The sequence below is a fragment of the Penicillium chrysogenum genome (genome assembly GCF_028827035.1).
Source record: "Penicillium chrysogenum strain IBT 35668 chromosome Unknown utg000001l_segment0_segment0, whole genome shotgun sequence".
NCBI classification, from domain to species: Eukaryota; Fungi; Ascomycota; class Eurotiomycetes; order Eurotiales; family Aspergillaceae; genus Penicillium; species Penicillium chrysogenum.
In genome coordinates, this window is record NW_026622749.1 from 7,950,620 (window position 1) to 7,964,820 (window position 14,201).

The 14,201-nt window shown below is 46.7% G+C and overlaps 7 protein-coding genes across 7 annotated transcripts; 2 read left to right on the top strand and 5 right to left on the bottom strand.

Moving 5' to 3' along the window:
- Window positions 1-211: 211 nt before the first annotated feature.
- On the bottom strand, window positions 212-2,057 carry N7489_003129 (thiamine pyrophosphate-binding protein; the record flags this gene model as incomplete). The annotated part of the gene is made up of 2 exons (XM_056708884.1): window positions 212-1,893; window positions 1,952-2,057. The coding sequence occupies 2 exons, from the start codon at window positions 2,055-2,057 to the stop codon at window positions 212-214; spliced, it is 1,788 nt and encodes a 595-aa protein (XP_056573186.1).
- A 792-nt stretch (window positions 2,058-2,849) lies between these two features.
- Window positions 2,850-3,569, top strand: N7489_003130 (acetolactate decarboxylase; the record flags this gene model as incomplete). The annotated part of the gene is made up of 1 exon (XM_056708885.1): window positions 2,850-3,569. One exon carries the CDS (start codon window positions 2,850-2,852, stop codon window positions 3,567-3,569), a length of 720 nt encoding a protein of 239 aa, XP_056573187.1.
- A 703-nt stretch (window positions 3,570-4,272) lies between these two features.
- Window positions 4,273-4,785, bottom strand: N7489_003131 (uncharacterized protein; the record flags this gene model as incomplete). The annotated part of the gene is made up of 1 exon (XM_056708886.1): window positions 4,273-4,785. One exon carries the CDS (start codon window positions 4,783-4,785, stop codon window positions 4,273-4,275), a length of 513 nt encoding a protein of 170 aa, XP_056573188.1.
- Window positions 4,786-5,116: 331 nt separating this feature from the next.
- N7489_003132 (Ty1/Copia family ribonuclease HI) lies at window positions 5,117-6,745 on the bottom strand (the record flags this gene model as incomplete). The annotated part of the gene is made up of 2 exons (XM_056708887.1): window positions 5,117-5,701; window positions 6,131-6,745. The coding sequence occupies 2 exons, from the start codon at window positions 6,743-6,745 to the stop codon at window positions 5,117-5,119; spliced, it is 1,200 nt and encodes a 399-aa protein (XP_056573189.1).
- A 2,166-nt stretch (window positions 6,746-8,911) lies between these two features.
- N7489_003133 (uncharacterized protein) lies at window positions 8,912-9,949 on the bottom strand (the record flags this gene model as incomplete). The annotated part of the gene is made up of 2 exons (XM_056708888.1): window positions 8,912-9,586; window positions 9,782-9,949. 2 exons carry the CDS (start codon window positions 9,947-9,949, stop codon window positions 8,912-8,914), a joined length of 843 nt encoding a protein of 280 aa, XP_056573190.1.
- Window positions 9,950-10,941: 992 nt separating this feature from the next.
- Window positions 10,942-12,019, bottom strand: N7489_003134 (uncharacterized protein; the record flags this gene model as incomplete). Its single annotated transcript, XM_056708889.1, has 2 exons — window positions 10,942-11,744; window positions 11,809-12,019. The coding sequence occupies 2 exons, from the start codon at window positions 12,017-12,019 to the stop codon at window positions 10,942-10,944; spliced, it is 1,014 nt and encodes a 337-aa protein (XP_056573191.1).
- Window positions 12,020-12,429: 410 nt separating this feature from the next.
- On the top strand, window positions 12,430-13,949 carry N7489_003135 (uncharacterized protein; the record flags this gene model as incomplete). Its single annotated transcript, XM_056708890.1, has 2 exons — window positions 12,430-12,560; window positions 13,517-13,949. 2 exons carry the CDS (start codon window positions 12,430-12,432, stop codon window positions 13,947-13,949), a joined length of 564 nt encoding a protein of 187 aa, XP_056573192.1.
- Window positions 13,950-14,201: the final 252 nt, after the last annotated feature.

The following is a 14,201-nucleotide window of genomic DNA, read 5'->3' on the forward strand; positions in this document are numbered from 1 at the left end:
CGATGCAATTTTAACTTGCTCCGACAGTAATCAGCTACTTTAAGTAGGTTGCAACCAAGAAGGTCGCTCTTTATATCAGATAGGCTGCATGTCTAGATCCATATTGTACATGTGAACTGAAACGAGGCAAATAGATACCATCCGAAACAACATCATCGAAAAAGGAAATCAAATTATGCGCAACCGGTACCGGAAGTGCAATACAACAACCTCATTCAAACAAGAAGGTGTCTAAGGAAGCCCCACTGCGCACAATCGGAAGCATTGGCGGCTCATTATCCAGGATCATCTCCAGAAGCGCTGGGCATTCCGCTCTCAGAAGCCACTCAATACAACCTCGAAGGTCTTGAGGACAGACACATCGTCGCGCATCGCACCCCATACTTTTTGCTAAGGACACAAAATCCGGATTTTGCAAGCGCGTGTGAGCCACTCGGCCTTGGTAATAGGTTTGCTGAAACTGCGAAACCATCCTTTGTTCTCCATTATTGAAAACGATCACTTTCACTCCCACACCATATTGTGATGCGGTCAAAAGCTCGGCCATTGTCATGCAGAATGATCCGTCCCCATCGATATCTATCACCACCGACCCTGGCGAACCAAGTTTTGCACCAATGGAGGCAGGAAGCCCGAAGCCCATCGTTCCAAGGCTGCCCGAAGTTATGAGTGTTCTTGGCACTTGCCAGCGATGACATCTCGCAGCCCACATCTGGTGTTGGCCTACCCCAGTGGACAGAATTGTCTTCGTGGGCAGCGAATCAAGCTGCCGATCAAGCTCCCTCACTATCTGTGCCGGAACGATTTGCGTCTCACTCTCGGCGTACGCGGGCGGGGAGGCGTATCGCTTCTTCCAGTCTTGTATTTGTTGGAGCCATGCAGGGTGCGTCCGCTTCTGTAGATGAGGCATCAACAGAGGCAGCGTTTGACTCAAGTCCCCATTCACAAATTCCGTTGCCTCGACCACTTTGCCGATACTATCAGGGTCGATATTGAAATACACTATGCCTCCTCGGTCTTCTTTGGTCGCTCGAGCATTTGGCGCAAATGATCTTGAATCGCTGACAACACGTTCATCGAGCCGAGCACCTAAAGCTAGAATGAGGTCTGCATTCTGCACGGCGTAATTGGCATACATAGCTCCGTGTGTGCCGACCATGTGGAGGGACTCATCCTTTGTCTCGTCAAAGCATCCCAAGCCAAGGAGAGTAGTCGCCACCGGAATCTGACATGCTTCGGAAACAGATGTGAGCAGTGAAGTGCCTTCAGCACTCTTCAGGACTCCTTTACCAGCTATGATCACTGGCTGTTCTGCCACGTTGACCAAACTCGCTACCCGTCTAATTGTATCCTGCAGGATGCCCAGGCTAGGTTGTTGCAAATGAGTTTCGATCACTGGCGCCTCTGACACTGAGAGGCTCTTACATGCCTTCTCCAGTGCTGCTTTGTCAAATATAGCAGAGCTGATATCTTGGGGTATAGCTACCAAAGCTGGCCCGCCGCCCCCTCCAATAGCTTGTTGGAAAGCCATATCGAGCGACAACGGGAGATCCTCCACCGTCTGCACCACGGTGAACCATTTAGTACATGACTTTGCCAGGGTGGGTACATCTATCTCCTGGAACGCGCGGGAGCCAATTGCGCTGGTTGCAACTTGCCCGCACACGACTACCATAGGGTTTCCATCAAGCAGTGCATTGAACATTGGTGTTGTCAAATTGGAGGTACCAGGACCAGATGTCACGAGAACGACTCCAGGCTTTCCAGTTGCTTGGGCATATCCCTCTGCCATATGCCCTGCACCTTGTTCATGGTGAGATAGAATGAACTTGAGTTTATTACTTTGATAGATTCCGTCAAAAAGGGGCAGGGCAGCGCCCCCTGGGTAGCCGACTATGCGAATTCAGCAACTAAATAAAACATGAATATTGGGTGGGAATGAAATACTCACATACGTATTCAACGCCTTTGGTTGCTAGTATCTGGTGAAAGATCTCGCCACCGTTCAGACCAAGAAAACTATTAAGCATCGCCGATATCTTGTTCTCGGATTCCATATTGGACAACATTATAGGCAAACAAATAGCTAAACGTCAGGGAGAATGGATCCCTTCAAATTGATATGAGGTAGTTGCAGTGCTTCGTTTTATATCCATCAGGTACGAACCTGGAATAATCACGAAAGTTGGTATGTGAGTAGAAGCAGGATGCAATGACGACGCTTGTGTGACCCTCGCTCGACAGAGGATTATCTTCGGAAATCAGCATCTTGTAATAAAGTTCAAGCAGATGAGTCCGTGGCCGGTGATGACAGCGTTTAGGGTGGAGGTCTTAGATGGGTATTGCCCCCAGAGGCTGGAATCCGAGAGCTTTTCGTTCGACTATCTCGTGGTTACCTCAGGTATTGACATCATGGCCTATTGTTGTATGCACCGAGACAGCTCTTTACAAATATACTTCAATAAAGCGTCGACGGTATGGCTCTTGCCACCACGAAGCTAGCATCGCCCAATTCGGGTTGTCTGCATAAGCCACAATGTAAGATCTAAGTAGACTTTTGTGTCATGTATCACGCACATGCGCTGGAGACATAATACCAGTTGCTTATGGTATTCTAATTCCATATTTTAGTAAAATGGTGGTAGATCCATACTTGGAATGGGAAATACTGTGGATTCCTCCCCCTGCTATGACGTGCACATGTATGATTACAGCAGGGAAAACGCACGTCACCAGCTTGAGCGATGTAGAAGTCTGCGTGTCTATTCAAAAAAGCTATATATATCGGTGTCCTTTCTCAGGTTTCTTTCATCTCACGTATCTGTCATTGGGGCATGCTTCTATCAACCATGGAAGGCGTGAATCAAATATATCAATATTCCATTATCAGCAGCCTTGTTCAAGGTATCTGCGCAGACGGCCTCCCAGTTTTCCAGGCCCTCAGATATGGTGACCATGGACTTGGCACTCTTGCCGGGCTTGATGGTGAGGTCATTATCATCGATGGGCAGGCATTTCAATACACATCCACTGGAGGTGTTCGCGCGCTTGAAGAGTCCGACATTACTGCATTTCTTATGGTCACTTTCTTCGAGCCATCGAAAGCCGTTACGCTTCCATATTTGACGCATGAGACTTTGATGCGTGAAATGGCGAGGCTCTATCCGTCCACAACCAATCACTTTTTCGCAATTCGGGTGGACGCAGTCTTTCCTCACATTACCTATAGAGTCGCCCCTCGTCAGAACCATCATCGTGAGACTTTGGCGGAGGTTGTCCATCGGCAAAGTGTTCGGTCATTCAAGGAACAGCAGGGAACTATTTTCGGCTTCTATTCTCCTGCGTTCACGGGAGCATTTAGTGTGGTTGGCCTTCACTTGCATTTTATGTCAGAGGATAGAAAAGCAGGTGGGCATGTCCTGGGTTTTCAAGCCAGAGATGTATCACTTAGTGGAGCTGTGATCACAAAGTATCATGTAGAGCTACCCGAGACGGAGGACTTCAACTCGGAGGTGATCGTGGAGCCGGATAAGGGGATGATCAGAAGTGCAGAAGGGTTGGATCAATAATATATTTTTAAGACTATTCCAGATTATGCGAGGTTGAATTAAATTTAATTGATTGCAAGATGTGTGCTCTAGTTTATATGTCAAACCTCTGAATGTGGTGCCAAGATATTTTACCATGCGGGAATCTGAATCAGTCAAATTCTTGATAGCCAAGGATGGTATTGACGGGTCTAAAGGGGGTGTTAAAATGTATAGATTGAAGCCATGGAGCCGATCCGACCTATTCACAGAAGGACGTGCAGCATATTCGTGTTACAGTGACAGGCCAATGCAACTTGCGTTGACCTAATAATCCCACTCAATCAGGTGTTATCAGTTCTTCCTTAGCAAAGCTTGATAGCTGTACGAGGAGAACGGCATATGCTTCCGTTACCTTGTGTATATTCACAGTGGTGTACAACATCTGTCTGTTCTCCACACGGCGCTGTACTAGAGCACTAAGCTCACTACTAGAATTATGCAGATTGATTTAGTTCGTTTTACTGGTTATATGGATGCCTTAAAACCAAGGCCATTTAACGTCTGCTATATCCGGAGCCCTATAGAGGAAATCCGACCTGATGTGTGTCCCAGGGCAATTGTACCATCTTTAATTACCGAAAAAGGCCGAAATTCAAGTGGAAATCTCATCTGCTTCCGACAAAGTGTTCGGGTAATAAAGGTTGTACCTGCCCGTGGCGAACTTGCGTAGAAGAATGCCTCCTTACGCCTTGGATTCCACCTTGAGGGCATCGTCGCTGGATTCGGTATTATCCCCAGTCTCAGAAGACGGTTCGCCGATATGAACCATTTTCCTTTTCCGCTGCATGGCGCGCGCCACGCGGGGCGGGTCAAAGATGCTCTTGGACCGCGCAAAGATCTCATCAATTTCTTCTAACGAACGCTCCTTTGTCTCGGGGAAGAAGAAATACACGGATGGTATAATTAACGCATTGATGACGGCGAAGACAATATAGAAATTGTTTCCGATCCTCGCAAAGCCGATTGGAGTCAGCTGAGCTAGAAGGAAGTTGAAAGACCATACGGTAGCGGTGGATACCGCGTTCACAGCGGCGCGGATCTGAAGAGGTGCTATTTCCGCGGCGTAGAGGAAGGTCAGGCCGGCATAACCGATTGTCGAAATGAATTGGAAGACGTAAAGGAAAACCACGGCCATCGCGAGCGCACCCGTATTATCACCAGCGGCCGGTGACGTAGTGCCGGCCAGACCTGCCATGCAAACCGCTAATGCTCCGGCACTCCATAGCAATAGAGGTCGCCGGCCGAGACGGTCGATAGTGTAATACGCAAGGTAGCTGATAAGATCTACTGGCTGGCAGAGATCATAAAGGCTGGACAATATGTGATGATATTGTGTATGTGTGAAGAGCTATGTAAAGACAGAGATGGAGAAAGAAGTAAAGCATACTACATACATGGGGCGTCATGTGACATAAGGGAGCTCTCAACACCCCCCACGATCTATGGCACATAGACGGGAAAAACCACCCCCCAGGTTCCTTTCCATACAGGTCAACCAAAGCAATTGATAGCTGGTTGATAAATGACTAGGTGTAAGATGCAAGACCTAGTTGATTGACGAATCTCTTGAACATGATAGATCCAAGAGGTTTAGTGAAGCTATCTGCAGCTTGCTCCTTTGTAGGAATGTACTCGAAGCAGATAGATCCTGCTTCAACTTCCTGTCGTAGGAAATGATAGCGTACTGCAATGTGCTTTGTTCGAGCGTGATACTCGGGGTTCTTTGCCAGAGCAATGGCACCGGTGTTGTCCGCATGGATGACAACAGGTTTATCTAGCAAAGCATACTCTGGTTCGTGCATACGAAGCTCGGTAAGAAGCAAGATCAGCCATTTAGCTTCCTGTGTAGCCAAAGCTTGTGTAATGTACTCGGACTCGGTGGATGACAATGCAACACAGGCTTGCTTCTTCGAAGACCATGAAATTGGGCCTCCGGCGAGATGAAAAACGAAGCCCGAAGTGGATATGGCGTTTGTTGAATGCGGACCGACATGATCAGCATCGCAGAAGCCGTAAAGAGATTGATCACCATCATATCGTGATTGATCATGATGATACCAAATGCACAGATTAATTGTGCCAGCAAGGTAGCGAAACAGACGTTTTATGGCCTGTTGGTGCTACAGACCCGGGTTTCGAGTATGCTTTGCTAGCTGGATAGCAGTATAGGAGATGTTAGGTCTGGTTCCGATCATAAGCCAGATAGCCTTTCCTACCTGCTCTTGATAGAGCTTGCATCCTTCGGGTGATGCAGGTTTGGTGTTAGGATTCGGAAGCAAGGGTTCTTTCTCATTAAACGGGGTTGAAACGGGTTTGCAATTCTGCATACCGTACTGAGAGAGAAGAGCATTGATGAACTTCCTTTGTGAGAGAGCAATTGAGAAGCTTCCTCTTTTGCCAGAGCTTCCCTATTGGCCAGAGCTTTCCTATTTGTTAGAGCTTTCCTGGCGTATGATTTCAATAGCTAGATACTCTTTGACAGGTCCTTTGTTAGTGAGAACGAAGTGCTTTGCAAGCTATACTTCGAAAGCTTTAATAACCTTATTGGAAGGTGAGAGAGTAAGGATGTCGTCGATATAGACAATGATGAAAATAGGGATAGTGTTTTTATCAACCCATTTCGTGAAGACAGAGTGGTCAGCATGGGTCTTGGTAAACCCTATAGCTAACAAGGCGTCATGCAGAAGCATATACCATTCTCTGGAAGCTTGCTTTAAACCATATACAGATTTCATAAGCAGTCCAATCTTGTCAGATGTAGGTTTAGACGAAGCTTGTTGAGACGAAGCTTGTTGAGACGAATTAGCCTTATCTTTAGAAGACGAAGCTTTGATTTTTGCTGTCTCTTCAGCTATCTTCTCTACACCGCCAGCAACCTGGTTTTCTAGGAGCTCGATAAATATCGATTCCTTGATATCTGCATTCAAAAAAGCAGTTTTGATATCAAAGTGGTTTAACTTCCAACCTAGTGCAGCGGCAATTGCACAAAAGACTTTGAAAGACATGGGTTTAGCGACGACAGCATACACCTCGTGAAAATCAACGTTTTTGATCTGGTTGAAGCCTCTCGCAACAAGGCGAGCTTTGTAACGGCCGTCATCCTTCTTAATATCAAAAACCCAGCGAAGTGTAAGGGGTTTCTTCCCTATTTTCATCATGCTTCTGTCGACGACTTTCTATGTGCCGTTTTGAAGGTGAGATTCCAGCTCTTTCTATGCAGCAACTAGCCATTTAGCTTTCTCTTTGCAATTCATGGCATCAACCTATCCATTGGGTATGTAACCAATGTCATCCGAAGTGAGTTTCGTGGATTAAGATGAAGAAGGATCTAATTTGGATAAATCAGCATCTTCACCAGCCTAGGTTGCCGAAAAGATAGAGAGAATGGCTTTATTACTAGATGCAAACAGAGCTGTTGCAGTAGGATCCAATGTAGTCCTATATAAAGCAAGATGTTTAAGCATAGCACGACTTGGTTTTTTAATCCTAGTGGATCTACGAAGGGTTTGAATAGCAGGTTCATCAGTTTGATCCTACGTAGGTTGGATAGCTTCATACAGTATATTTGGTAGTAAAGATAGAATTTGTATGTCTGGATCCTGATCTGGGAGATCTAGGTCTTGTTGAACGTCTATAGGGTAATCCTAGGAATCCACAATAGGCTCACCCCTATCCTCCGGCCCCACCTATTGTCCCACCACACCGTTGTCGAGACCATTCGTATTCGTTCGGTTCGGAGGAGAGGGTGCAGCGGCGGGCTACTCGGTAGGAGGAAGAAATTCAATCGGGACGTAGCGAGAGTCAGCTTGCAAAAGCTGTTTTGAAAACTGCTTTCTAGCATCCAGATCATCTATATACTTTAGGATAGAGACGGTAGGTATCTCGTTAAAGATAACATCTCGAGAAATGAGAATTCGCTTAGTGGAAACGTCATAAATCTGGTAATGACCGCGCTAGTCGTAACTAAGAAGGCGTCCTTCAGCGGAATGTGGATGCAGCTTTGTCTTACGCTTATCCTTTAGGATCATAAACCAGCATTGACAACCTAGCGCACGAAGGTGTGAAACGTTAGGTTAGTAACCGAAGAGCTTTTCAAAAGGTGTGCACTCAATTTTGGAATGGTAAATGCGGTTCTGGGTGTAGTTGACACCTTAGATGATTGGACCCTATAAATATTTGGGTATCTCGTGTTCAGACATGATCGAGACAAGGGGTTCGACAAGATGCTTATTTTTCACCTCAGGGATGCCATTTAAGCGAGGATAGTAAGGTGGAACTGGATCCCATACCTTGCCTTTAGAGACCAGATAGTCTCGGAGAGGTTTATACTCACTAGCATTGTCGCCGGCTACCCTTTTCACAGTGAGGTTCAATTAGGTTTGCAACCACTGCTCGACTTAGATGAATTTATCAAGCAATTCCGACTTCTGTTTCAGCAAGAACACCCAGCAAAAACGGGATATATCGTCGGTGAACGTGACGTAGTAGTGATAACCTCTATAGGAAGCAATACTACACAGTCCCCAGATGTCTATATAAAGCAGATCACCTAGTTTGGTTCGGATAGTCTTGTTTTTGCCAAATGGCAAAGCATGACCTTTGCCTTGTACGCATAGTGCGTAGGGTCTGGTAAGAACAGTACCCTTTTTGATGTGGAGACCTTCGATATAGTCTTAGGTCTTCCTAACACGAGCTTCACCTGTATAGCAAGCACGTCGGTGAGCTAGATCCATAGGAATAGCATGCTAGGAAGCAGCAGCTACAGACTGGGTATCCGCCGTTTGAACGGCAGAAGCTGCATACAGATCTCTGTCTTCAGGAGACAGCTTATCGTACATACCCCCCGGAGACGGAGAGCGAGATGTAGAGATAGCATGAGCTTGCACAAAGCGGCAAAGCTAGGCAATGCTACCATTGTAGGTATGAAGCCAGTACTAGTTATTCTCAACAGTGGCATAAGCCTTGATTTCGCCAGTTATTAGAGACTTCATCTCTGCATGGTCCTTGTAAAAGGTAGTGGATACAGTCCCTGTAGCAGCAAGCTGCTTTATAGAGATGAGACTGTGTGTGAGACTTGGTGCATACCATACTTTTTTAAGAAGCATACCCCCTATGCGAATGCGTTCAGATGATTGATCTTGATCATGATCAAATAGTGATTGATTTGGATCAAGCTGCGCCAGATCAATTGCAACTTCACTATATCCTTTAGCGTAAAAAACCTCTCCAGTGGCAGAATGAATGGCCATTCGTTAAGGTGTAAACTTGTGAAACACGCTACGGCAAGGTGTTATGTGTGTTGAACAGCCAGAATCAAGCATCTATTTAGTAGGGTCTAGAGCATGGTGTTGGCGGGAAGCAGCAGCTGTAGTGGAGCTGACAGAGAGAGATAGGTCATTGATATCAATAGTAACGCTAGCATCATTGACAACCATAAAGGTAGCAGAACACCAAAGGTTCTCTATAGAAGTCGAAGCAGCAACAGCTGGTTTCTCTACTTCTGCCTTATTAGCAGACTCCTTTTCCTTCTTCTTAGGGTTCAAGAAGCAATCCTTAGCCTTATAAACAGTCTCCCGTTCGTGGAAGGGACAATACTGCTTTTTGGCTGACTTCTTGTTATCCCCGTCCTTCTTGCTGTCTTTGGATTTGTCCTTTTTCTTCTTCTTGCTTTCCTTGCTTTCCTTTTCAGCGGAAGCTACATTAGAAGAAGCTTGTTGTTGGGGGAACTGACGATCATTAAGGAGTCGTCGTCCTTCCGACGCAATAAAGGCACTAATGAAATATTGGAGATTCTTGTCATATAACCACTTATTATAAATGGTGACCGAATTCAACCAATTTTGACAGGCAGTGTTGTTGCCGATAGCGTAAAGAAAGGTGTAAAGTGCAAAGAGAGGAGGAATCCGCTGCTTGATGGGAAAGGCTCCCTGTATCTCATTGTAGAGGAGACGCCATTTGTTGACGAAATCATTAGGTTTCATGCCAGGTTTGTATTTCTAGGATAACCATTTGTTAGCTTTTATACCAACGTTAAAGAAGGTTTTAGCTTCACAGATATGACGAAGCTCCTGGAAAACCATTGAGGTAGTATAACCACGCCGAACGTAAACTATAAGAGAGATATCCAGGCAGGAAGTGATGTGAGTTAGGATGACTGCGTTTTTTCGGTCCTAAATCAGTTGTTCTTTCACCCGCTTTGTAATAGCTGTTTTGGCAGCAGGGGCCGGAGCAGGCTCCGAAGCTGGAACTAGGGTAGGAACAGATGTAGAGGTAGAGCTAGAAGCTAGTACAAAGTCAGATACCGGAGTGTCATCATCAATTTCCGTCACCGTGTCCTCGAAGACTTCATCTTCTTGCATGCTAGGAAGGTTGGGAGGGCGCTTATTATCACCAACAAAGATCGGCCAGAACGTCGGATCAATGCCATTGAGGCCAATCTCAATATACTATTTCCAAATTTCCCAGTTGGCCTCTCCTTTAAGAGCAGGAACGAAGTCAGAGAACTTTGTTGTTGACGAAGTTGTTGCAAACGGAGTCTCCATCGTGATATAACTAGATCAACGACAGAGAAGGAAGGTATGAAGGTGGAGACAAGCTGGTCTCCGGGTTGGACTCAGGGTCCAGGTGGATACAGGATCCGAAAGTGGACACAGGGTCCGGGGTAGACGCGGGGTCTAGGGGGTTAGATACAGGATCCGATATAGTGAGATACAGGTTCTCAATACAGATAAAAAGATGCTAGTTATAATAAAAACCAGCAAGGAAGGAAGCAAAGAGATATAAAGAGATCTCTATGCTAAGGGTGGATGGATGGATGATAGTTGTAAGGAAGAAAACTCTGCAAGGTTGACAGAGGATGAAAACTCTGTCTAGGCAGCAAATAAAGGAAGGTGCTACCTAGATGAGATGATAACTAGTGGCAGAAATCTCTGTCGAGACACCGCCCACCTCACCAATGGAAATTGAAGCTATTCACGTTGCCGAAAACGGCAATTCTCCCGCTCTGTAGAGATGACTCGATAGAGGTAAGGATACGTGTTGTAAGCTTCGATTTTTGATGTAGGAGGGGTGCAAGACTACCTCCTGTGTAAAAATTACACGCTTGTGTAGTAGGATACACACTGCGTCTGTCGAAGACGCAGACACCGAGGATATTGACCGATTGTGAGATCGGACCAATAAGGAGTCCCCGGGCTCATAACCTGATAAGATCTACTGGCTGGCAGAGATCATAAAGGCTGGACAATATGTGATGATATTGTGTATGTGTGAAGAGCTATGTAAAGACAGAGATGGAGAAAGAAGTAAAGCATACTACATACATGGGGCGTCATGTGACATAAGGGAGCTCTCAACAGTAGCCACCGAAAGGCTGCGTTAGAGGCATCGCAGCAGCGAGAATGCGGGAATTCACAGGGTTCATTCCGAGATACTGCTCGAAGATGGTGGTTGCGTAGTATGTAATCACATTCACACCGCACATCTGTTGGAACATCTGGCCTGTTGCAGCTAGGTATGCGCGATGGAAGAGACGTTGTTCTCCGTTTGTGAACATATCAGTCCACGCCCCCGATCCACAGTGGACGAGAGATTCTTCAATATCGCGGACGCTGTCATCAACGATATCTGAGTCCTCCTCGTCATCGAGCAACGCTGCTAGAACCTTTCGTCCTTGTGCTATATTACCGGTCTTAATAAGCCAGCGAGGGGACTCAGGGAGCATCGTAATAAAGATCATTGCGGTGGCCGGCATGATAGCCTGGAATGCGAGGGGGAACCGCCAAGAGACTGAGCCATCAATGACTGAGTTACCCTGGACGAAATAAAAGCCCAAGTCAATCCATAGAGCAAGTGCGACACCGCTTCCGACAAAGATGCTATCTGTTACCACGTTTGAACCTCGCATATGCGCTGGCGAGATTTCAGACTGCCAAACGGGGACCGTCGCTACATACCCTCCAATCCCTAAACCGAGAACCAGCCTCGCAACGATGAATTGGGCAAATTGGAAGGAAGTCGCCATAAGAACAGCGCCGATGATAGTTATGAAGTTGGTTACGAAAATTACCTTGCGTCGGCCCCAGCGGTCGCCGAAGTAGACGCATGATAACGCGCCGAAGATGCCACCAACGGTAAAAAGAGCAATCACGGTGCCTAGTAAGATCTTGTCTGTCAGAGAAGACCAAGGATGTATATATATGTGCGGTGATTAGCCGACCTTGAATCTGCGAGTTCTCTTGTTGGAGGGCTCCGCTGGTGTGGATCGTGTCCATCCTAGGGAATTGATCATTGAACGCGTCGAGCGTCAACAGGCCACCAGCCACACTCATGTTATATCCATAGCAAGTAAATGTCGGGCAAACAACCAGACAGAGGGCCGCTCGGAGGAGGGCATTTCCTCGAAGGCCAAGGAACGGTTTCAAACCCATGGCGATGTCATATAAAATGCACAGAGCAAAGATTGGAAAGGAGGTCTGGAGCAACGACAGTTGGAAGAGTCGGTGGTAGAAGAATCGATGACGGGACAGGTTCACATGTTCATATAAGTTGATTTGTGACAGCCGTATGCCGCATCAATAGTAAGTAAGAAATAGGCTTTCCGGTTATTGTCCACGAAGTAGCGTTTTCATGGAGGTAGTCCGGAAAGCCAATTCTTTCTCCACATCTATCCCCAGACAGCCCATTTCATGACATGAAGACAGAGAGTGAGGTTTGGTCAGATACCTCGATTTGCCATCGGTTCAATGGTTTGTGGAAAGGGTGGCCGCTGCTGATTCCTTTCGTTCTCCAAGCCAGATCCCTACAATCTGTGGGTGTGACCTCGATAAACAAATTGCCGATGGCATGGACCGAACCCGAGAACTGGAGTAACCCCAGACATATGCTGTGGGGTGTCCGTAGCGGCCATCACATCGGAGATGCTAAGAAGTCGGCGTCCGCCGAGGATGCCACGGAATTGACTGAACTTGAGTGGCCCTTGGACATCTGCTGTGGGTGTCTGGAGGCGGAGCCGAGCTAGACTATCGGAGCCTCGTAAGGAGTAACGACTCGTTAAGGTTCGGTTCTCCGACCTTCGGGCTTGGCGGTTCAGGTACTGAGATCTTGGATCATCTCATGGAGTCGTAATACAGGGGAGATTCAGTATAGAGAAACACTGTACAAGATTCTTAAAGAAAGAAACGGACGGGGAGAGGAGAAAGAGAGTGAGAGGAAGTGAGAGGTGAACTATCTAACTTGTCAGACTGGGATATAGCCCCCCACTAGGCCATAGACATTAACCTTGGTTTTTGTGTTGGTCTAGTGGAATATGCCGTATTTTATTCCAACACTACCTACCTAGGTAGGTAACTATCTAACTATCTATCTAGGCAGGTTCGGTCCCATTTGATGCCTGAGGCAAAATAAATTGTCTCACAGATCAGGCAACAAATACCATCCGACTCCCTTCACAAACACAGGCCGGCCATCACTCCATCACGCGACACAAATAATGTCATGAACTCTTCTAGAATGTAAATTATTCCTATTGGTATGAGCTTCCTACACAAAAAAAGATATTCTACACACATAATCGCAGGAAGGAAACCAGATCCCGAATCAAGACCGGAAGTGAAGGCGCTAATGATACTCTCCCGTCTTAGCTACCGAGGTATACAACATATATTATATAAAAGTGACAAATGTAATATCCGCAACGGAAAGCTTCCGCGTAGAAGACAACTATGATCGGCGACTAGCACATCCGGGGAACTCTAATCGAGCGCTACTCAAACTGTTCGGACTTTCAAAGGAAGAACATCTAAGGTCAACTAGAACGCTGTTCTGAAGAACTATATGAAGCTTGCCCTGCTCCTGGCTGGTCTCTGAAACCGCCGTAACCAGATGATCAACTAGTCGCCCGCTGAGACGCTTCACCTGGGCCCTAGATCCGTTGGTGTGCACTACCAGTCCTTCAAGGACGGCCAGCACATGGCGAACAGGTACTACAGGAAGAGCGCAGTCTTGCACGAGAGCCTTCTCACTGACCCATCCTTGGCCGAAGAAGAGAACAATCTCAACAGCGTTAAAAGTATAGATGGCTTCGACGCTGACCTAGATTCGACCGACTGGGCCAATGGCCCTCCGTCTCTGACCGCGAGCATGTCCGCCAGCTCCTGCTCCTGCTCAAGCTTGCTCTTCAGCGCCTCGGTCACTGGCCCAGAGATTACAGTGAGTATGAGAAGGAACGCCGACTTGTTCCTACGACTCGAAACCGAGTTGAAAGATTTTGAGGGTGTTGATAAATGGAATTTGAAGAACTTCGCCGGGGGCAAGGTGTCCAGCAACGAGGACATGCTGAAACTGGGGCTCAAGTCTTAGGTGTTTGATTTCAGCATTGTTAGGAAGGAGGTTGAGGAAGAGCTGTACAGAGTTCCCGTCCGAAACGTATAGTTGATGTCTAACTGACTATACAAAATCATAGCTGAAGAATAAAATACGAGAAAGCTTTTTGAGACTTTAAAAGAGAGGCTCTATATTTTCGAGTCATCATTATGGTAATAAAACCTTGCAGACCGCAGAACAACCCCCCTGGAGCAACGATTCTCGCCTCCCTGAATTTCCACACATCCG